Source organism: Punica granatum, chromosome 2 (assembly GCF_007655135.1).
Source record: "Punica granatum isolate Tunisia-2019 chromosome 2, ASM765513v2, whole genome shotgun sequence".
Taxonomy (NCBI): domain Eukaryota; kingdom Viridiplantae; phylum Streptophyta; class Magnoliopsida; order Myrtales; family Lythraceae; genus Punica; species Punica granatum.
In genome coordinates, this window is record NC_045128.1 from 43,466,728 (window position 1) to 43,489,784 (window position 23,057).

Here is a 23,057-nt window from a genome sequence, read left to right on the forward strand (position 1 = left end):
GAAATTTGAACATCTCGTGTTAGCAAGAAAAAGACAGGGACAGGATCACTCCTACAAAGCTGGCTATTACTAGTCAGAACGTACTTATCAGGATTTTTTTATTTTTTTTTAAAAAAAAAGCTAATACGTACTCCTTTTTTTTTTTGCTCGAGAAAGCCAATACGTGCTCGATGGAGCTTACCATGAATTTTATGATTGGCTCGCAGCCAGCGAGCAGTGCATGGTGAACGAAAGAAGACATACACTAATCCTTCTCGATCGAGCCATATATACGAATTGGTATGGAGCACTTGCGTAGATTTGGATTATTGAATTAAGACATCTATAGTGAAAAAAATAAGTAAATAAAATAAATAAATCGTCTTAAGTTATTAAAAATATTATATAATCTAATGATGTCCTTTCTTTTATGAATTAGGGAACCGAAGTCCAATTGCGAAGTCCATTTTCCTTTCATTTGGATTGGAGAAATTTATTCATAATGAAATATTTATTATAGAGGAATGGATCTTAATATAGTAATATAAAATGTCTATTTAAAAGTACAAGATCATCCATTTAATCATTATCAGTGAGACTTATGTATTTTTTTATTTAATTTTATTTCGTTTTACATCATATTTATGTATTAGTCCATTCCAAGAATTTTTTTTTTTTAAAAAATTAATATATACATAAAATGGAGAGGGAAGGGGTGCAGCCTACGGAATTTGAGGAGGCTGACGTGGCATAACCCCATTAGTTTGGATAGGCCTTCCGTCCTTTATCAATATAGGGTGGGGGCGGGGCATGTCAAAATGCCACTCATTTAAAGAAATGGATCGTTCCGCTTTTTTTCTTTTAAATAAAATGTCATATTTGTCTCTTATGAATTAAAATAAAAAAGAATTGTGATTGGAAAAGTTTACTGTTAAAAGTGAATAGATTCGATTTGAACTCGATTAGTCAAATACATTAAATTTTTGAATATTAAAATACAATATCGAATAAATAAATTTAAAGCAATAATAGTGAAAATGACTAAGAGAAAAGAGTTAGGGATGGATGCATGGATCGATGATCGATCATGAGAACCTCATTGATTTTGGGGGACTGCAACTGTGGAAGGAACCGCACACTTCTTGGACGCGGATGGACACAGACACTGAATTGAATGAATGAACGAATCAAAGGAGCTAATTGATCGGCTCCGGGAAGGACGGAGGTTGACGTTGACTTGAGTTGGGTCCCACTGCCACTGCCACTGCCACTGCCACTGCCACTCCCACTCCCAGTCCCAGAATGGAATTCATTTCCTTCCTTCTTTCCTTTTTCTGGTTTGTCTTTTATTATTATTATTATTATTATTATTATTTATTTTTCCTCTCTCTGCTCCGATGAATCGAGGGGAAACCGCATCAAAGATATTTAGGTTGGCAGCCCACTTCTGAATAGATATGTACGCGTATGTGTATATATCCTCATCATCTCCGGCCATATTTGGGCCACCACTGAGACCGTCCAGCCAGGAGAGATGTATGTATTGATTACGCTGTTCTATGCACAGTACGTAACTCTAGTAATATTATGCACAAACTAGCTAGACATTATTCAAAGCATTTGGACAGTGCCATGAAAATATATGGACAATGAACATTGCTTTCCAGCTAGAAACTTAATTAGCAATGATACGATACATGGCTTTGCAGCTCGAGAGGTACGAGGCACGAGGTGAAGTGTGAGCTACTTGAGTGTACCTAGATAACGTTAAGTTTAAAAGATTAATTTCGTAAATTTACCGGGTCGATTAAGGGTCCAACCCGAAGCCCGCACGCATTTATCAGGTGAGGATGAGGATGCGATAAGTGATATATTATTTGGCTGCAAACTTTTACTTTCACGATATGGTTTGGTAATCCACAGCCAGATAGCCCACGAGACACATACCAAAACATTCTTCAAATTCGAACCCCAAAAAAGAAATTCTTATGCCCTTATCTCTTCCCCTTACTCTCTTTTCTTTTAACCCTTGGCTGGCCGGAAACAAGAATTTGGACATTCTTTTGCTGATAAAATGTCTCAAATCAGCAAAATCACAACACATGCTACTTCGCTTCTATCTATTCCATCTTCTTTTTTTCCCAATGTTCTGACATTTTATAGGAATCTCTTTTTTTCCTTTTTTAGGTCACTGAGTATTTTAAATTTGTCGTCTGAACTAATCTCCGAATTATGGCTCCGAGGTGATTCCAATAGGTTTTAAATCTTTGCAATGCTGCAAAACCCATATGCCACACTTGGTAGAACGGATTTAAAAGACTTACTAAAATTCTAAACCTATATTTGTTGATGACGGAATAGGAATTAGGATGGGTATTTACAGGGATATATAAATATTGCGCAACCACTTCCAACTAGGTGGTGGGTTAATGGTGGATTAAGATAATCTTTTGGCCAGGAAAACAAAATTACCTCTATCACTGTTCTGAGTTTACATGATTGCCGCAAAAGAAAGTGAAGAGAGGGTGCCGGAAACCCACCTGTAGTGGTGGTGGCCGTCGTCGAGCCAACCATCCCTCAATAGAGAGACAGAGGGAAAGAAAATCAGGGCTGTGGTAGTCTAAAGTTTGCCACTACGGTCCCAATCGCGTCTGATGTAGACGAGATTATGCAAATTCCACGATCATTCAAGATATCCATTTGACAGGCAGTGGAGCAGGACGGGACCGGACGAATAACAAGAAGTATATCAAACAAAAATGCTAACTGATTCATGTCTACTATTAGCCTTAGCTGCCATTATCCCTGTCTACAATATTGCTGATATCGGCTCCCCCCAATGCCTATTGGTTCTGCTTATACATAATCTAAACCCGGCACTTCCAACATTGCTTTAGGTAATCAGCTCCATAATAGTTAGCAACACAGATAAATAAACAAATGAAGCTCTGTCTAAGATTTCCAACTTCGTTCATCTATATGAAGAGATCAGGGTTTTTTCCTCTATTGGCATGTCTCATCATTTGCTTGAAGTTGCTATTAGAACTGTCCCCTGTTCATTTGGTTGCATTGGAGATTCATAAAATGGCCTGCAAAAAAGAATTAAAAAATGGAAATAACTTCTAAGTCGATGAATGAACAAAAGATAGACAAGATGCCAATGAGTTATTTACCTGAATCCCCATAATTGAGGCTAATATTTCACAGTTTCTGGTGGTTACGTGGATTTTTCATTTAAAAGACGTGAAAAAGCATGATAGCATCATCAAGCTTGCTTAGGGATTCCTCTAGGACCAATCTTATTCTCCGTAGCCGATTCACCTTTTCCCCTAAAGTCCCCACCCTTTTCTCAACAGGGAGACTTAAAAGCTGCAAGAAACCAGAACCATAGAATTGTAAGTGACTGCACATCCAGGTTCCAAACAGTGCGAGAAAGCAGGCGGGGAAAGAAGTTAGCAAAAATGGTGATTTATGCACCTCTTTTCCTTGTTCCATCTCATGAGCCACTCTCAGGCTCAAATTTAATGCAGCATGGTACATATCGTTCTCTACGTTTTTCCAGAGTGTGGCCTTATTCACTTTCCACAGCACAAACTGCGATTGCCTGTTTCCCATTACAGTTACTTTCTGCAGCAAGCACAAAGTTATTTATTGCTAAACTGATGGCTAAGTAAAAAGTGAACGCTAGAAGTCATCGTTGGCTCATTGCCATCAATTCTCAACATGTGTAAGAACATAATTTGAAACAAGGGCACCTCTAGCATAATGAATTTTCCATGCAATCCACACGACTAAACAACACAAAATTTCACTGAGCGCAACAGACTGCATGTTCAGTGGAAAATGCAGATCTTCACAAGAAGTCAAGAATGCATGTCTTTTAGGAGTCTAAGGATACCTGCATGTAAACATATTCATCCTTCCAGAGCTTGTATAGAATCTTCGGCGCTTCCTTCTTATCGACAAATGCAGTGTCTGAAATCTGCAATGAAGAAAATGTGGTAGATAATATACAAGCATCATACTGTGAAATCTCTTCCAACACACATTTCTTCCAAAAGAAACTCTTAAAGAAAAACATGTCAAAAGGAATTGGACAGTTGGACAAACCAGATACCAAGTTTAATACCATCCAATGTAACTAAATATCAGATAATATCCAATATAATATTTCTATTAAAAAGAGTAGCATAGTTACTGGAGGTAAGTCATTACCTTGTCGGTCTCAACAAGGTGACCTTCTTTTGATAGCAACCTGAATATTCTGTAAGAATCCTTACCATACTTTTTCAACACAATTGATTCGACCTATGGAAGAAAATCAACTCTTACAACTTAGTTTAATCGATCAAAATAAACTTTGTTGCACAATTTGATGTGAAAGAGAAGAAAGAAACGGACCTCTTCATTTTGAGCAAGTTCAAGAATACTCTTCAAATCTGCTCAATGCATTTAAGAACCAATTAAATATCTCTAGCACTAATGGAGTCCAAGAACTTAAGTTGCATGAAGTCCTGTTTCCTAGCAGGACAAATAATATGGAGGCAAGGAGAGCTGATACCAATAGAATACGATTCATCTGCTCCTTTCTGGCATTCCAAAAGAGTTAGATAATCTCTAAGATCATCCAAAGTCATGGAGCGACCTACTTCTGCTTTCATCGCCTCTTCATAAATAGCATTTATTGACACTGAAACTGCAAAAGATAGCATTAAGCATATAAGAACACATAGTTATAAAGATCTGAATTCTGAGCTTGTAACACGAGAAGAATCTACAATATGATAAGTAAGTGCAGTGCAGGAAAAGATTGGATGATAGAAACTAATGTCATTAATAATGTCAGATTTGGGGTTGGGGGGGGGGGGGGGGGGGGGGGGGGGTGGGGGTGGGGTGGTGTGGTTGAAGGGGAACTCCTGGTGGGAGCAAAATGCCCCAACTAAGAGGATACATGTATAGACCAGTCCACAACTCTGATAAATAACCTAAAGGACTATTTATTGATGACGTATCTAAGTGTACCAGTCTGAGCAGTTCCCAACTTCACATAGACCTATGATAGCATAGTCAAATAAGTATGGAATAGTATGCTTCTGGAATGGAGATCAACCACCATATAAACATGTTCATGAGTGAAAAGTGCATGATTATTATGATGAACAAGTCTAATGAATATGTTTTAGCTGCTCCTTTAGTGTACAATGAGTTTAGTAGAAAGCAAGACAAAGAACACAAAATCTCAAGAATAGATCACCAGAAGTTTCGGTTTTCAATTTGCTCTCCAGTCTCCTACCCGCCTCCAACATTGAGCTTAAGGCAATGGCAGCTCCATCATCCAGCCTTTCTCTCACATTCTCAACACAAGCCTACAACAGACAATAATGTGTGGAGTTGTCAATAACATAAAAAATAAATGATATACTAAAATAAATGACATTATATAAGGTGTACCAATATGTAGGGTGCATGTTGAGACAATAAAAGCAGTGCAGAAGCAAACAGAAAAATTCTTCATCCATGGGAGCACATAAAGTAGACTCTCACAGTTTGAAGAGGTGCTCATTTCTAATTTTCACAAAATATGGATAGAGTCTTTAACTCTTAAATGCATAGTTGATAAACAATCCATGGCCTTCAGATGAATCTCCTATGAAGATCAATAAGGCAAATGGGAGCATAGCATGAGCATTACACGTCACTACATCATTTTGGCATGCCAAAAAATTATCCCAGTTTTTAGCAGTACAAACAGGCATGCTCCAAGACAGAGGAAATGGGAAAATATTAATGAACAGGATAAGGGCATCTTCACATGGTCATAAGAAGTAAAGACACCAACTCACATATCCCATCGCTTAAACCAGTGGAAGACACCTCATCCCTGTCAAAGATAAAATAAAGTGGACAAAGAGGAAAGGCAACTCAACCTTGTGCCTAAAACGGCGAAGGAACTCCTCATAATTGGCACGCCAAAGGACCTCTTCTTTGATTCCAAGATCACTGTCCGATGCCAGAAGACTGTGCTTTCGCTGCATGGTATGAAAAGATATTAATTCGATATGTGCTTAAACCAGATGGCAAGCTTCAGAAATAATCATTACACCAACCTTTTCACCAACATCTACAAAAGAAGCCTCAGCCTTCTCCGAATCTATGCAGTTCTCATCGCTCATGAACAAAAATCTCTTAGACTCCATCGGAGCTGCTGCTTCTAGAACACGTTGCACAATGTCTGGTCCAGCGGCTATCTATAAAGAATTAACTTTTATAACCAAGCCAAATACAATTCCTTCAAGATTATTTAGTTACCAAATTTGAGTCCACGTCTCCAGATGCCAATGCAGCTTTCTTGGACTATTAGATAGTGTATATATATATTACATAGAAAAACACAAATGCAACCCATTGAACAATAGATATAATTTTATAACAGAGGAGTGTCATGAATAAAAGACCACGATGAATATCATCGCGAGACCTCAAATGCATTAAAAGGGCACAAAAGTACATGAGATGCAATTATTGAGAAATGTTCTACAATTCATTAAAGAATGGTCCACCAGAGAATTCGTGTCTCACTTTACATCCAATATTAGAAACGGAACTACAATGAGAATAATTAAATCCACTCCTGAGCATATGCCTGAATTAGCATCTAAGTAGTATGATCTCGACCAGATTGTCCAACAACTGAGGTTGAGATGACAACAGACAATGTTTGCGTAGGTCTTGCCTAACACAACTATCAACTCATAAAAATGCAAAACTGTCAACTCATAGACATGCACGACTCATAGAAATATAATAAGTACCTTCAAAGATCTTGACGCTCGCTTCTTTGCAGCTAGTTCGTCCTCACTCGGGGGAGCAAGAACTGGTTCAATGGCCGGACAGCGTTCAACGAAATGGGCATGCACAAGTTTGGAAAGGTTTTCTCGTACAGCATTCTCGATATTAGAATTTTCTAGAAGAGTACACAAGTTCAGTGTTGAAGTTAGTATCTAAAAATGTGTATGTTCTTAACCTATAATTTGAGCACATTTCTGTTCCCACTTAAGGGGATATATACTTAAAATGCCTGAGCCAACAAACTGATCAGAAGCACTAAATTCTCTCCACTTGCAAACTAAACATCAAATACAAACAAGAAGTAAGAGTTCAGATTGGCAGTCGCGGAGAAAACAAATGTTTTACAACTCACAGTCAAATATAATAACAAAATATTCAACCAATATTAGAATTATCGAACATTTCGAGACTTGCCTTGAATATGCTTGCCAGATTTGGCCCTGTCAATCAACTTCTCCAACGTTAGCCGACCATGCTGCAGCAAGCCTTCAAACAACTCCACACACTACAAACATCAACGGACAGAAAATCAGTTTCCCGGGAACCACCTCCAAGCTCAGGGACACATAAACTTAGAGAATGGTCGTCAAACCCACCCCTTTCTCTAGTTCCTGGGACACGACAATGATGAACTTTGGGAATCTTGTACGGTGGATAATGTTATCAAACAACGCTATATACTCAGTTGTTTGTTTCACTGCATCTCCATGACCACCTGCAGACAAAAAAAAAAATCTCAATTCGATGAGGTAGAATGGACTTTAATCCGAGCTCAATTGGGGAGAACTGCGAATCCGAAATACCTGGATCCTTGGCAGTGAAAGCCTGAACCAAGTTCTGCTGTATCAGAAGTAACAAGCAGGTCTTAACTTGTGAGGGAGGGGTCTCCAAGAACCGAGCGATGTTCTGCTGACTCAGAGGCCCTCTACGGAGAAGACACTCACAAATTTTCTGCACGTTCAAAAAAAAAAAACGAGCTAAGCTAAAGATGTGAGAATCAGCTCATAGCGTCAAGAACACGACTACTCGAAAGCAGGCAGAGAGAGAGAGAGAGGGATTTTACAGCAGCGAGATCGCCGAAGTGGGAGGAGACAATGTGTACTGCGTACTTGATGCCCCACTGCGTAGCCATTGATGAACTGCTACCTCCTCCTCCCCCCGCTGAAATCCTAATTTTATTCTTCACAGTTCAGTTCCGCCGCGCTGCTGCAGGGAGAAGAAAGAAAGCAAGGCTTCGACCGATAATGGGGCGTCCAATAGGGTCGACCCCAACCGAACCGGGATACCAGAAGATGCTATGGATCTATATTACAAGACCCGAACCGAACCAGAGTTCATCCCCTGCAAAGCAATTCACACAGAGCCCCTCACACTTTGCCGGCGCGGATCGCCATCGTTAGGGAGAGAGACACAGTGTATGTACTATGTGTGGATGTGGTGGTGCTCTGAATCGTGTCAAATTGGGAATCGATCGAACTTATTGTCCGCAGCCCCGATTCACTTTGACGGAGCAAGAGCAACCAGAGCAGAAATCACTATATATATATATTTAATTACCCTCTTTCGAGAGGTTATTTATTCATTTAACAAGAGATTTCCACGCAAGCTCATGAGATTGCTCTATTCATTCAAAGAAGTCTTCCGCATAGACTTCTTGAGCGATCCCATAACTCATGATTAGACGTCCTTCTGACTTCTTTAGATCAATAAATTTTAGATATTTTATCTTTGAAATATTTTCTAATTTTATCCCTTAATTAATGCATATATTGGTTATTACAGAACATTTTTTTAGCAATAAAACTTTTGATTGTATCCACTAATTAATACATGCGTAAATTATTGTAAGGTCCTACTCTTTAAATTTAGATGTATTCGAAAGTTACTTGATGACAGCGCAGCTGCGTAGATATAATTGATTAGATACTATTAAAAATAAACTCGTGCAACACGAGGCTTAGAACACTAATAAAACCCTAAAACAGACAGAGATTGAGGTGTCGATGGTGTCGCACCTAGCAGCAGAGATGAGAGCTCCATGGGACCAGAGAGACGTCACTGAGGCCACCCTTGGCTGTCGTCCCCCCTTAGATCCTCACAACTTTGGCGCCCTCCTTCCGGTTGTCGCCCCAACCTTGGCCGTTGTCCTAGCTCTGGCTATCATCGTCCCCTTCGGCAGCGAGAGTGAGTCCGTGTGGTCACCCCAACCATGGTCGTCGTCCCAGCTCTGAAGTTTTAGAGCTTCAAACTTCATAATCGTATTTGGTATTATAATTTTCTTTTATTTTAAAATTTCCTAAACAAAATATTTGTAATATTGGTTCGGTTCTATTATCCGCTATTATCCGAACCAAATGAATAGATTAACCTAACCAATTAGATGAAAAAACAACCGAACCGTTAATAACTGGTCCAATGGTTCTATTATTTGTGGATCGGTTCGCAATTTAGTTTGGTTAATTGGATATTTTGCCCAGCCCTACATAACCTAACCCTCCCCTACTGAGGATAACAATTAACCTCCACTCCTCTAATTCTGAATTTTCTGAAAATTAGAAAAAAATTTCCAAATCCTTTTTCACTTTGCAAAATAGCCCACACCACTCTCTTTCTCTCTTCTTTGCACCGTTTTTTCCTTCTCTGCACCATTTCTTCTCGAGTTGGAGTAGGAGGAAGGGCTGAAAGAGTTGTAATAACAGAAGAGAGAGAAAGAGAAGTGGGCTATTTTGAACATTAGAAAAATTTGGGGACCCTTTTTTATCTTCTAAAAATTGCGAGTGAAATGTGTGGGATGACTATGAGCCGAGAATTTTTCACAAACCCGACCGAATTGTTGCTCCGTTCGGATTGGGACGACCGCGCTATGCAAGGAAGGATGCCGGTTCGAACCGGTTTTCCCAGGGATAGATGGGCCGATATCGAGCCCAGTTAAGGAATCAGATGAGTGGGTGCTCGTCTCGCTCCAACTACATTCTCTGGCCCAAACAAGAGCTGGGCCTCCACCCCACCAAAAGTAGGATTAATCCCAACGAACCCCCCAAACAATTGATTCGTTGACCACTCACTCCAAAACTTTACATTTTATTACGTACAACCCCTTAACCTTTCGATTTTGACTTATCACCCTTGAAATATCGGGCTTTGTCTTGAGCAAACACCACCAGACATCTTATGTTTCATAACTACAAGTGCAAAACAGGCATACCTTATGGATCGACCCATTATTCGCATCTTAACAAATGGATTTCTCATATATTCTTTCGACCACTCCTTACATACACACAACACGACTGATAGAAAAAAAATATTAAAAAAAAGAGAAGAGGAAATAAGCAATTACATGTACATTTTCCGATTATCAAGCAAGTTCATGAGTATATTAAAATGTCAGAGGCATGAAAATGATGGGCGCGAGAAATTCTTGCCGGCTAAGATTGAACTTGAAACCTTATAATTTTCGACGAAAATATACGCCACTATACTATGCTAAGTTAAAATTCAATATATTTCTATAACCAAAAAAAATCAACATACATCTATATCTATATATATATATATATATATATATATAAATATAAAAGTAGTAAAGTATATGACTTTAAATATTTTCAAACTATTTATGATTTTTTAATAATTCGTTTCTTTTCAATTATAATAATATCGATGAATATATATGCCATGTAATTCACAATAGGTAATAAATGCATATTATTAATTAACGTAAACGGTTACAAAACACATGAGAGATTTCTATTTCACCAAATGTGCATACATAGTAGCCTCCGGCAATATAATTACCCAAGCATTATATATTATAATATATAGATTATTTGTCAATTCACTGTTACATAAAAATTCTCTTTTTTTAGCAATAAGAATTTGTTCAAACGATTCGACGCTTATTCTTTTAAATAATGTCTCGGATCCGAATCTCATGAATTGAGAAAATTCTTGACTGTGAGAGTTTTGTTCTCAGTAGACCGATTGGGATCGAATTAGATTACTCATGGTCCGTTTCGGATTTCTGAATACCATGATACGTACTCGAATAACAAAAATATCTTTTCTCGCTTACAAATGGCCCTGTACTATACTACAAATTTTGCCTGCGTTCATGGGACAGCTAGCTAAGTTTAAATTTGGAGAAGTAAATAAAGGAAAGAGAAAGATATATAGAGGATTGACCTTACTATACTAATGAGCAATTGGGTAGGGAGTCGGGGAAGAGAGAGAGTACGTGTGAAGGGAAGCGGCCGCCGGGGGGGGGGGGGGGGGGGGGGGGGGATGGAATTTGTGACCCCATATGCATCGAATCAGGGGGACAGAGGGACGTGAGTGATATAGAGACGGGACCACGAGGGGCACGCGTGGGGGCTTTGTGATGTGCTCCCCCACCCCCACTATTCTCTGGTCCCCCCCCCCCCCCCCCCCCCCCTTGGCCCAATCTCACATGATCCTGTCACTTATTAATGTTTTTTTTTTCCTATTGACGTGATTGCCTTCTTTCTAACTTTCTTGCTCGATAATTAAATCGACCGATACACATGTATCGATCAACGACCGATTATCGGCGAGAACTATACTGGCTTCCTCGCGATCGCAATTTCTTCCCAATCTAGCTTAGGCTACTTAGCTAGTGTTTGTTGATAAACTGCAGATTGAAATATGGTATATGTTATCGATAGTGCAGTGCATATGGAAGAATAAGATGTCGCTATTTGTGCATTTAATAATTCACCGAACTAACTAGAAGCTCATGTTTTCTTAAGATATTTTTTACGACCGAGATTGACATAATATAGACCGAAATTTACACGGCGGGCTGGGATGGTGCCACAGTCCCAGTGGCCATATGTAGCCCACCCTAGTAGTGGTGTTAGGCTAGTTTTTCGTTTGTATCCGATCGAAAGCCTAATAGCACGCTGAGCGGGAATCGTTCCCAGCCCGGCCGACATCTATATGGAGAATTATTGAGTGATTGTAAACTATATGCACATTACATGCCAAATTAATCCAACTATATATATATATATATATATATATATATAATATTGATGGTATATAGTATTTGTTCAGTCGATCGGATTACATATATGATGATATGATATCGTTGCTCCTAGCTAGCTAGCAAAGAAGAGATAGAGTAATCTCCCACCCTATGTTCGGACATCATGAATTTATTATCATTTATTATCTCTTGCTTTCTGAAAAATCAATAGATTAACTCAATTTTTATTTCAGGCCTTTTTCTTTTTTTTTTTTTTTTTTCTTTTTCAATTAGGTCTATCATCTATGTGAACCTCCCTATAATAATAATAAAAAAAAAGAGTATAGAATTTTTCGTTTTCGGTGAGAAATAGTGTACAATATATATTTAAGACCTGTAAAATGTGAAAATTTATTTTCAGTTTTCCCCTTTTTATTGTTTTTAAGTATATATCGCGTGCTTACTATCATTCATTCAAACACGTGGGCAAATACAGATATCGAATCGAGCTGACAGGATTTTTTACAGCGCTGAAAAGCTGGGTGGGAAGAGAAGGAAAATGCTCTAATTTGTTCTTCTCTGCAAGACGGGCATGATTTTGCATGATGATAATGCCACTTATATACGAGGTATACATACACACACATATATATAGATCATAGCACTTTGAACGATATTTCTCCGAAACATAAAAAATGTTAGAAATATCTGGAATAAACTTCTAATTTATTTGTACTTTTTTTTTTTAATTATATTGTCTATTTCACACCAAAAATTAAATTATGAGCTCTACCGAAAAAAGAAAAAAAAACATATAACGGATCGACTAGGAAGTTATCAATCGCAGGAGCAATGCATTTAATAGGGAGTCGGAAGTTGGCCACATTGTGAGAATGTTCATCTTCATAATTGCACGTCGATATAAGATGACAAAATAGGAACGATCGAATTGACGGCTATCCAGGACGGTATATATAATGAGCAAGAAATCATTATTAGCAGCTCAGCTCAGCTGGGCATGCATCATTTTCTTTGATGGAGGGACTTGTTAAGGTTCTTGCCAGCAGCATTAGTTGTTTGATGGTAACACTCACCTGCCCACATAAATAAATAAATAAATAAATAATCGATCAAATGGGAGAAGAGACTGAGAGAGCCTCATTTATTTCCTCTTCCTCCCTTCATGCTTGATCGAACTCCATTGATTAATTGTTTTTTTTTTCAAATTAATTTTTTCATTCATCTATTAATTGGTTCACTACATAATTTGATTGCACATATTATTACGTATATATATGTATATGTAGTTTGCGATTGACTTTTATTCGTAGATAAGGAAACTCTTTTCTTTTTCTATGGTTATAAGGAAACTGTTTTCCATAAAATATGAATGGAGTCTGCTCGATCTACTGTTTTATTTTCACACTTTCTTGTCTCGGTTCGAAGATAAACCTTTTAACTTAAATTCTTTTTTTTTTCGGTGTGAAACTTGATATCTGAAAGTCCAATAGGACCCCGACTAATCCAGTTGAGTCGGGTCAATCCACTAATGAATAAAACTTCCCCAACGTGAATTTTCTACGTTCACAGTGACTTAAATCCGCCTTTTAACTTTATTTTGAAGGGCTTTTTTTTCTGATAGTTTATTTCGGTGGGATAATATTAACCTCAGTGGGCAATCTTTTTAAGAGTAATATAATTTTTTCAGTAAAAAAAAAAAGGGAATAAAACTGAAAGTCCTAATAAAAACTAATTTACACTTTTTAAAAACCAAATTGCACGTAAATGGAGTTTGGACTATGGAAACCTCAGTAATGTCACCGGAAATTAGAGCCGTAAGGAAATGATAAAAACAAAAGGCACAAAAAAGAAGAAGGGGGGTGTGGGGAAGTATGACGACAGTGTATCCCACACAGCTTACGTACAGCTAACTTCCGGTTCCTGCCTTCCTCTTCTATCTATCTATCATGCCCTTTGCGTGAACTCGACACCAATAAATATCACCACTTGACCCTAATAAAAAAAAAAAGAAAAAAAAGAAGCCTATTTCTTCTCTCCTCGGCCTCCTCCTCGATCGGATACTACCGATCAAATCGTCATCTGAAACTACTGTCTCTCTGCGTTGGCTTCTGGCAGCTGGTGCGTTTCTTGCTTAGGGCAGATGGATAGTTCCAAAGGGATCGCATTGATCAGATCGAGCGCAGATGCTGAAGTGAGCTTCGGTATCCAGTTTTTCAATCTCATATGCATGCCCCTCAGATCATGCGATCCCTTTGGAATTTTCCATCACTTGCTCTAATAACTGATTTCCTATGTGGTTCCTGGTGCGTCGGATTTCTCTTCAAGGTACGCCTGTAATTGGATTAACCACTCGTATCCGTTACACGCACAACTTAGATCGATTCACATGAATATATGAAAGTCTGCTGTCTAGTCTTCTAGCTATAGGATTGAAAACTAGCAATATATAAAGAGAATTTGAAGGCATAGAATCTGTTCTTTATCTCTTATATATATATATATGATCTCTTGCTCATGGCTAGCTCTACTCACAGTGCACATATATAGTTCCTGCATATATACATATATATATATATATATATATAGGAAGACCAGGGTGTATGCTTTGGAAGTTACATCTGGATTTGATCCGTTTGAGCTCTACAAAGAGTCAACACACAGCTCTCTATTACATAAGTTAATTTCTGATCATTAGTGAATGATTTCTATTTTAAATTAGCATGTATATATATATATGTATGTATGTATGTATAAGACCATCTCTTCATGATATTAATTTGTCATATATCACTTTTGGTTTTATTTTTCAACATATTGACTAATTAATCATTTTTCTGAGAAACCCTCGAGAAGATCAATATCCATTAGCCGAGATCAAAGAATTTTCAAAGAAAACTAGAGGAAATGACGAGTTAGAAAGCATAAAACATGCTTAACACAAATACATATATATTGGGCAGGCAGTGGTGTTGTGAACATGAATGCTGATCTTTATCGAAGTTCCGAGATTGATCGAGAATCTAAATATATATGGAATTGCTTCTGTGCAAGAAATGATCATGCCGCGCGTTCATTAGAGACCACAAAATCAAGACTCGTTGAATTCTCCGTGTCATTTTCTCGACTTTTTGAGGCACACAGCAACACATATATTTTGTTGACAGTTTTGCCATACATCGATCACTAGCGCGCATACACATAATTGACTCAGGAATAAATATCCACTGGGGAGTCGATATTAATTTGTTCCTGAGTCCAAGTTTATGGTTTTTCCCGATGCCGGGCATCTTCTCAGTGTAAAGAGATCAGAAGAACCACAAAGTTCAATGTCATTCTTGCATGCATATATATATATATATATATTTTGTGTGTGTGTGTGTGTGTGTGTATTAAAGCATAGGATAGGAGATGGATTGTTAATCAGGGAGATAAGATAAGAAAAGAAATGCTTGATGCTTCCTTTGTTTCTTTTTGAGGAAATGATCCTTTTTCTTTCCCTTCTTCTTCCTTTTTTTTTTTTCCTTGGGCATACGAATTATCTTTGCCTTTCTAAGGCATATACATATATTGAAGGTATCTTCCACTTTACATATAGTTTATTATCTTTAAATAAATAGAGATTTATTTAACAAAAGAAGATTGAATTCTCTAGCTAGCTAAGATTCTGATCCTTCAGGAGGCTTTCTCCTTTTTGAAATAATTAATGCGTTGGAAACAAAAGGAATAGATTCTGATTCTCAATTCCTTGTTTGGTCTAAATCTCCATCAAATCTGATGCCCCTTCGACTTTCATCAATTGATGCGTTCCTGATCCGGTAATACATTATGCTGAAGAATACCATGTAAGTTATATATATATGTATACATCTCACAAACTTTATGGTAATGGATCTTCTCATTTTGGCTTCTCTTGAAAGCACTGGTGCAGCTTTTCCGTTAGTGGTTAACTGAAAAGCATTTCATCTTCTTTACTCACTAATTAGTATATATAGCGGAGTGTTTGATGCCAAAAAAAAAAAAGACAGAAAAAAAAAGCCAGATTGAAAATAGTCGTCGGCATAATAGTATTCGATCTTTTTGTGATATACTACGGAGGGCCATAGATTGAGGAAAGGATACATTGGACTGATGGACTCATACATATAGGTATATATATTCGTACATCCACACCAAATAGAGCACCTATCGGCTATCTTAGTACTGAATCAGTGAATTCTATACCCTACGATAGTCTTAGGCTATGGATTCTATTTCTATCTCTCTCTTTTTAGATTCCCCCCCCCCCCCCCCCCCCCCCCCCCCCCCCCCCCCCCCCCCCCCCCCCCCCCCCCCCCCCCCCCCCCCCCCCCCCCGAATTTCAGTGTGGGCCTTAGAAAGCCCAAAAACCTAAAGCTCAAATCCCAAATAGTAAAAGCCCCACTCCAAGCCCATGACCAAACCACAAACTTGGGCCTTTTGTTGGGCAACTGTTTCGTTGTCAAGGGGTCCGTTGGTCGAATCCTGGGCTGGAAGACAATTTCAATCTCGAGCGTATTTGATAACACAAAGTTTACCTTAATAAAAAAAAAAGGATAACACAAGTTTATTGTGAAAAATAAGGCTTCTTTTGGGATTTTGGTGCTGGTCATATAAATGTTTTTTTTTCTAATTTTTAAGCAGAAATAATGTTTGTTAAACTATTTCATAATCATAATTTTGTTGATTTTAGCGATTGAAAACGTGATTTTCTCAAACAAGTTAATTAGTGCTTACAAAAATTACTTTTACTCATTCTCTATTTTAAGTATTAATTTTGATTTTAGTATTTTCAAATTGTTACTTCTCAAATACTTTTACTAATTTTGAAATCATTTTTCTAGCAAATTATATTTTATTTCAGTAACAACACTCCCAAATCAAGCCAAAATTTTTAGCACTTAATTGGATTCAACATGCTCGATAAACACAAAAAAAAGTGACTTCACTTAATAGATTTATGTAAAAAAAAAACACTCGATGATGAAGTTAAAAAAACCTACTTGTTTTTTCCAGCTAAATTGCTCGACCATACAGCTAGTTTTTAAAATTTGCACCTCCCCTCAATTTATAACAATTTGCAAAAATGGTCCCATTTTCATATTTTCAATCAAAAGGCGAGAGAGAAAAGAGAAGGGGGTGAAAGGAAGTTCAGTCCACGCGTTCAAGTGGTGGTGGCTCTGATCACAACTACCACCATCAAGGGCGAGGTCATTCGCGATATTAGAGGTTGCCTTGGGGCCACAACCGCCTCGATAGTCCCTCGAGCGGTGGGAGCTGACGATAGGGCCCGCATTGCCCCGATTCATCGAAGAGAAAGAGAGGGAGGTTTGGGGCGGTGATAGTCTTGATCCCGGTCATCACAACCAAAATGAGGTCGCTAATAGCCTCTATACTCGCCAAAAACCTCATTTGTCGTTGTGATGTCCAAGATTGAGACCTCCACTACTCCTCTCTCCCTTTCGGTCAAAACCTCCCTCTTTTTCTTTCTTTCTTTCTTTCTTTTTTTTTTAGTTTTTTATTTTGTTATTCTTTATATTTATATATATATATATATATATGGGATAAATCTGAAAAGAAAGTTAAAGTATTGGGCAATTTTTCAAATAAATTTTCAAATAACTTCAAAACTTAGGAATATTTTTTATTTAACAAAACAATTTTCACTTACTCATTTAAGTACTTATTTCATTGAGATGTTAAATTTTGGGGTAAATTTACACTGATAGTCAAAAAAGTTTTACAAATATTTCAATATGATACAAAAAGTTTTTTTTTTGCTATTTGATGGTATAATATGTTTTATAGTTGTTTCAGTATAGTACAAACCGTCATTTTACCATTAACGCCGCCAAGCCGACACTGATGGTGCAAAATCGGTTTTTGTGGGACGCTACATAATGGTGCAAAATGTTTTGAAGTTGTAATTTAATAGTACAAAATATTTTACTTAAGTTATATGATGGTGCAAAATTTATAGATCTTGTAAATGACGGCTTAACGGCGTCAATGGCGAAACGACGATTTGTATTATACTGAAATAACTTTGAAATATTTTGTACTAAAAAAATCTTTTTATACCATATTGAAACATTTATAAAACTTTTTAAATCACCATTATAATTTATTCTAAATTTTGAGTAAGTAAAATTAAATTCAAAGAAATACCACCTAACGGTCCCACGTTTTCTGGAGTCAACTTTTCGCATGATTTGGTCGATTCAGACACAATCCTTCATTGGACTTCAAAGTTGAAATCAGTTGACAAGATTTGCCACGACAACCGTTAAATATGTACCTCCATCAGTAGCAATAAATCAGCAAAATATTATTGTTCTACAAAAGTTCTTCTAGAAACTATTATGTAATTACAGAACTATGTTATGGTTAAGCGATGATCCATTGGACTTGATTTGTCATGGATTCATGGCACCCTGATATGATTATTAAAAAGTCATTATATACTTACTCGAAATACTTTATTTTACTTTCACCGGGTAGTCCTGTGTAGGACTATGCTCTGCATCAAGTCTAGTGTATTCACGAGATCTATCTCACGTCCTTCAAATAATATTCGAGTTAAAAACCTTGAGAAAAATAATAAACTCTCTTATCATATGAACCAATCTCTTATATTCATTGGGTTTCATTTTTCCTAATGTAAACCTAACTATCTATGTAATATGGCCTAGATAATTAGCGGTAGACCGCGTGATTAGGCCTTTAAAAGCGCAGCTATGTAGGGGTGTGGATGGCATGGCAGCGTTTTTCCATCCTCCTTTGTTGGCACAGTCAAACTATTACTAGGCCTTGGAATGTCAATCAACACGAAAGTTTGGTCGAAGTAAACTAACTCCGTCTTCTACGAACTCCCAAGAAAATCATCATTGCCAATTAAGTTTGCACCGTAATGGGCGGGGCTTCAAAGACAAAAGTCTCCTTCAGTATGGTATTCCATAGAAATTTCTGTTAATCAATTGCGTACTACTTAATTAAGGTAGAAATTTGAGGAGGAGGAGGAGGAGGAGGAGGGTTGACCAAATTCGCATTGCCCAATTTGACCACGACCAATCGAGGCCAAATCGTTTTTGCCTCACGTTATTAGGTTTTGCTCGAAAAATTCCATTTAGAAACTCAAAAGAATAGCATCAGTAACCACAAGATCGTACGAATATCTCCACAAATCGACTATATAGCCAGTTACTATATGCCATTTCATTCATCAGGCAAAGGAAAAAAAAAAAAAAGGTTGACTGACCACGGATCGGAATTCGCAAAAATCACGATCACTCATTTCTGCTTCTTTTTTTTTTTTGGAACATGATTATGAAGAGTTTTGCAGGGGATTCGTGATTTTTTTATTATTTTTTTTCCGTTACTTCGCCAAACTTGAATAACACGGATCAAGACTCTATACCTGCCTAACTTTTATTCTCTCCACATAACTTAAGAGCCATTTCGTTCCACCCCCTTAAAAGGGGAACAATAAATTAGATATCCTGCTTTAAGATAGGCATATCATAATTATTAATTACAATTAACGAGTTCAGACTTCCCTTATCATGTTACTGGCCAAGAAAAAAGAGATCCAATATCCCGAATATTATATATTTTTCAGTGATCTGATCGTAAATAATTATTAAGTTATCGATCGAGACTGATTTTCATTTAAACCATTGGCAAAATGTTATAGAAGTTTGGACGAAGCTCCTAGAGGAGACCGGGCTGCTCGGTCTCAGTCAAAAGTTCCATCAGATATTACGGCATCAATTCATCACCTGAAAAAGCATCCGAAAATATGGGAGAACGAAGAATGAAGGAGAGAAGAAAACAAAAGGACCGACGGCGAACATAACTGAGGGCTCACCCCACCGACCGCCGCTGATGGCGGGAATTCCTTCCTGGGATTCAGATCGGACATCTCCCCCGAGGACATGTCGTGGCGGTTTCCTCGCCGAGGACTGGCCCACTGGCGGGGCCCACTCACCCACCCACGCGGCACATTGCTTTGCCGCTCAATGGGGTTCCAGAATTCACCGAGCACCGGCCCCCCCAAAGGCCCACGGTGCTGTTGGCAGACGGGGAAAAGTGTACTGATTTAAGCAAAAAGATATTAATGCGTAACATTCAATGACCCGTTCCGGCAAATAGACATTGTACGCTTGGGAGGAACCCTAATATTAAATTGGATGATTTACATAAATGTCGAAACAGTTAGAAAGGGTCATTTTCCCTCTTCAATTAGACACTGGAAGGGAGTCATGATTTTTATTCAAGGATAAAAATATTATTTAATATAAATAGTATATAAATATTTTTTTTAAGGAGATAAAATATTAATTTTACATAATTTTGATGTAAATTTTTTAAAAAATTCAAAGTTCAGGAGATAAATGTCCCCTTGTCAATTAACTGGATTTGCCGCCGATTAGACATGCTTTTTCATGGCCATTAACCATTGGAAGATCAATCAATCCCTTTCCACTCCATAAAAATGGAAAAAGAAACAGAACTCAAATCGCAATCTATGGAGTAACATCTGCGATCGTACAATTCCTTTTGGTACTAAAATGACCCTTGGATGTGAAATTGTTTTACAAAGATGGGACCATCCAATATGGTGATTTTATTTCATTCCGTTTTTAATCTTTCGTATCAGACATAAATTTACGATACTGATGTTAAGAACGAAAAGCCCTTGTATTGAGCTCGAATTCTCAAAACAATTGTGCATATTTATAATAGACTGTATCCAAAGCAGAAAAACATCCATGCCATGTGCTATATGTTTGGCGAATTATTCCCCGATCTATACGTAACTATAGAAATTCCAACTCGAGATAAATGGATATTGAATTCGAGCCTCTCGACGGTAATGAGAGCCACTGTTGTGGACCTATGGTTCAACATACCTACCAGTACTGTGACAAGGTCAAGGACCGGCCTGGTCGAGCCTTGACTTCGTCGTCATGTAGTCCCTTTCAAGTATCGGCCTGGTTGAGCCTCGACTTCATCGCCGTGTAGTCCCTGTTTCCCACAATTTGTATGCGTCCAATTTTTCTTTACCTTCATCCTTCATCCTTCACCGTCTTCAAGTCTTCTTCACTGGCCCACCTTGCAAAAAACAGCTTATAAATAAGGCCACCTTCCTCCCATAAAATGCATTCACTCATCAGCACATCCCGTTTATTTCATTCCATCCGTCGGAAAGAAGAACAGCGAGGAGGCTTCCCCCAGTCGTTGGTGAAAGCCGTTAACTGTCTTCTTTCCGGTCGAGAGATCTTCCCGAAACAATGGCTTCTCGCTTCAGCTCCAGCATCCTCGCGGTCCTCGCTCTCACTCTTGCCCTGTGCACTCAGGGAATCCTAGGTACTTATACGCTTCATTTCGCATAGTCGTTCATTTACACAAATCTGTTGTTCATAACATGATCAACAAAGTTTCTCCACGTACATCCTCGTATACCATTTTGATCGTCACATGTATTTTTCACACTTTTAAATTTAAAGAACTCGTGCCGACTTATGTCAGTACGATACGTTGAGCTCTGGAAGACACATTTTTTTTTTCTTTCCAGACTTTATCATGACTGGTGCGCCAAAAGAACCATAGTAATGTCAATTAACACATTATGGGTACGTGTCGTGTAATTGAACTCTTATGATTATATGAATGCAGGGGAAATTGCCTGCGAGGACCTGGACCAGGACAAGTGCGCATTCGCTGTCTCGGCCACCAGCAAGCGGTGCGTGCTGGAGAAGCAGGTGAGGCGGAGCGGGGAGGAGGTTTACACCTGCCGTGCTTCTGAGATCAAGGCCGATGCCTACCTCAGGGACTACGTTGAGACCGACCACTGTGTCAGCGCATGCGGTGTCGACCGCAAGTCCCTCGGCATCTCATCCGATTCCCTCCTCGAGGCCCACTTCACCCAGAAGCTCTGCTCCACCCCCTGCTACGAGTACTGCCCCAACATCGTCGATCTCTACTTCAGCCTTGCCGCCGGTGAAGGTATTGTGGCAACGCCCGTTAATTTATTTGGGCTGACATTTTAATTTTGGCCCATTATTTGGGCCGATCTTGGACCCCTCTCGGCCTTTTTTGGACCTCTTAGGCTGAAAAGAAAGGTGCCAATATGGGCCGGATTGTATTGGATCTATTGATCATCGGTCCCGATTTGATCTGATCAGTTCCAACGGATGAATTTTTTGAAAAAATATTTTAGAAAAAAGGGCGAGAATTTAATTTATAAATAGCTCTTAATATACTTTTATATCTGGTTCTCTATATAAAATCGAGTAAGTTCTTTGAACTTAGCAGTCACAGAGATAACATTGGGACGTTCGTGTTGTAGGAGTGTTTCTCCCAAAACTGTGCGAGGCACAGAAGGGAGATGTGCGCAGAGGAATGTCGGAGATCAGGAGCTCGGGAATGGTTGCCCCCGGACCAATTAAGCCAGTGAAGTTCACAGCTGCCCCAGCAGTGTCTCCTTCCTACTACTAGGGCTTCAGCACCCTCAAACAAGAAGAATTCATAGAACCAAAACTTTTATTTCATATGTTCTACATCATAAACACTTCAAATTTAGAGACTAGTTTTCCAGTTTTTGGTCACTAGCCGGGCATGGATGCATTAAAACATTTTGTCGCGTGCATTTGATGTCACGGGCCAGAGGACCTTTACTATGTAGCTGTGAGCAAAGGGGATTTTACTCAAATAAAGCGATGCACTTGATGTGCACGTCGCCTGCTAGGCTAAACCACGACCCAAATTATATCAGTTTGTTGCTTTGTAATGAATCTTTGGAGTGAAATAAAGTGTTTGTGGTGCTAAATGAAGTCTCACTCGATAAGACTCTTTCTACTGCTTAAGTAACCCGTTTTGTTGGGAATAATCACGCCAAGATTCGTGCTAAGTTTCTCTTTTTTTGCTCGATTCGTGCTTAGTTTCTAACAGAACCTGAAGATAAAAACATCATAATATTCGAGACTCGAACTGGAACATGCATCAAAATCCAAAAAGCAAAGTCGTACACACGAAGAACAAAAGAAGAAAATCCCTAGAACATGGATGGACTGCAGGGCCTGGCACCGGCAGGGAGGCCAAGATTAATTCCATGATCGAGATTTAAGAAGCTACCGATAGTGGTCTACCATGCCACGAAGAAAGTGATTATGAATGTCAACCGGAATTCATCCAGAATGGGAAT

At 38.4% G+C, this 23,057-nt stretch overlaps 2 protein-coding genes and 1 long non-coding RNA gene across 3 annotated transcripts; 2 read left to right on the top strand and 1 right to left on the bottom strand.

Moving 5' to 3' along the window:
• Positions 1-2,714: 2,714 nt before the first annotated feature.
• On the bottom strand, positions 2,715-8,316 carry LOC116197469 (DNA-directed RNA polymerase III subunit rpc3). The gene is made up of 15 exons (XM_031527624.1): positions 7,892-8,316; positions 7,632-7,779; positions 7,425-7,543; positions 7,243-7,333; positions 6,792-6,943; positions 6,087-6,227; positions 5,907-6,008; positions 5,234-5,345; positions 4,541-4,675; positions 4,381-4,418; positions 4,195-4,287; positions 3,878-3,961; positions 3,457-3,606; positions 3,153-3,348; positions 2,715-3,068 (listed from the first exon to the last, which is right to left on the bottom strand). The coding sequence occupies exons 1-14, from the start codon at positions 7,958-7,960 to the stop codon at positions 3,214-3,216; spliced, it is 1,569 nt and encodes a 522-aa protein (XP_031383484.1). The 5' UTR covers positions 7,961-8,316; the 3' UTR covers positions 2,715-3,068; positions 3,153-3,213.
• Positions 8,317-13,641: 5,325 nt separating this feature from the next.
• LOC116194836 lies at positions 13,642-15,876 on the top strand. Its single transcript, XR_004154537.1, has 2 exons — positions 13,642-14,161; positions 14,797-15,876. It is a non-coding gene; the product is annotated as an uncharacterized LOC116194836 (long non-coding RNA).
• A 5,129-nt stretch (positions 15,877-21,005) lies between these two features.
• On the top strand, positions 21,006-22,692 carry LOC116195603. Its single transcript, XM_031524881.1, has 3 exons — positions 21,006-21,220; positions 21,530-21,859; positions 22,203-22,692. The coding sequence occupies exons 1-3, from the start codon at positions 21,145-21,147 to the stop codon at positions 22,349-22,351; spliced, it is 555 nt and encodes a 184-aa protein (XP_031380741.1). The 5' UTR covers positions 21,006-21,144; the 3' UTR covers positions 22,352-22,692.
• Positions 22,693-23,057: the final 365 nt, after the last annotated feature.

What these genes read in the sequence shown, in the direction of transcription:
- LOC116195603 (XM_031524881.1), top strand. Translation starts at nt 21,145, where the DNA reads ATGGCTTCTCGCTTCAGCTCCAGCATCCTCGCGGTCCTCGCTCTCACT. An exon ending in GTGCACTCAGGGAATCCTAG is followed by an intron (nt 21,221 to 21,529) that starts GTACTTATACGC and finishes ATATGAATGCAG; the next exon opens with GGGAAATTGCCTGCGAGGAC. An exon ending in CAGCCTTGCCGCCGGTGAAG is followed by an intron (nt 21,860 to 22,202) that starts GTATTGTGGCAA and finishes TTCGTGTTGTAG; the next exon opens with GAGTGTTTCTCCCAAAACTG.
- LOC116197469 (XM_031527624.1), bottom strand. Translation starts at nt 7,960, where the DNA reads ATGGCTACGCAGTGGGGCATCAAGTACGCAGTACACATTGTCTCCTCC. An exon ending in TTCGCCGTTTTAGGCACAAG is followed by an intron (nt 5,346 to 5,906) that starts GTTGAGTTGCCT and finishes TGTCTGTTGTAG; the next exon opens with GCTTGTGTTGAGAATGTGAG. An exon ending in AGATGGAACAAGGAAAAGAG is followed by an intron (nt 3,349 to 3,456) that starts GTGCATAAATCA and finishes GGTTTCTTGCAG; the next exon opens with CTTTTAAGTCTCCCTGTTGA.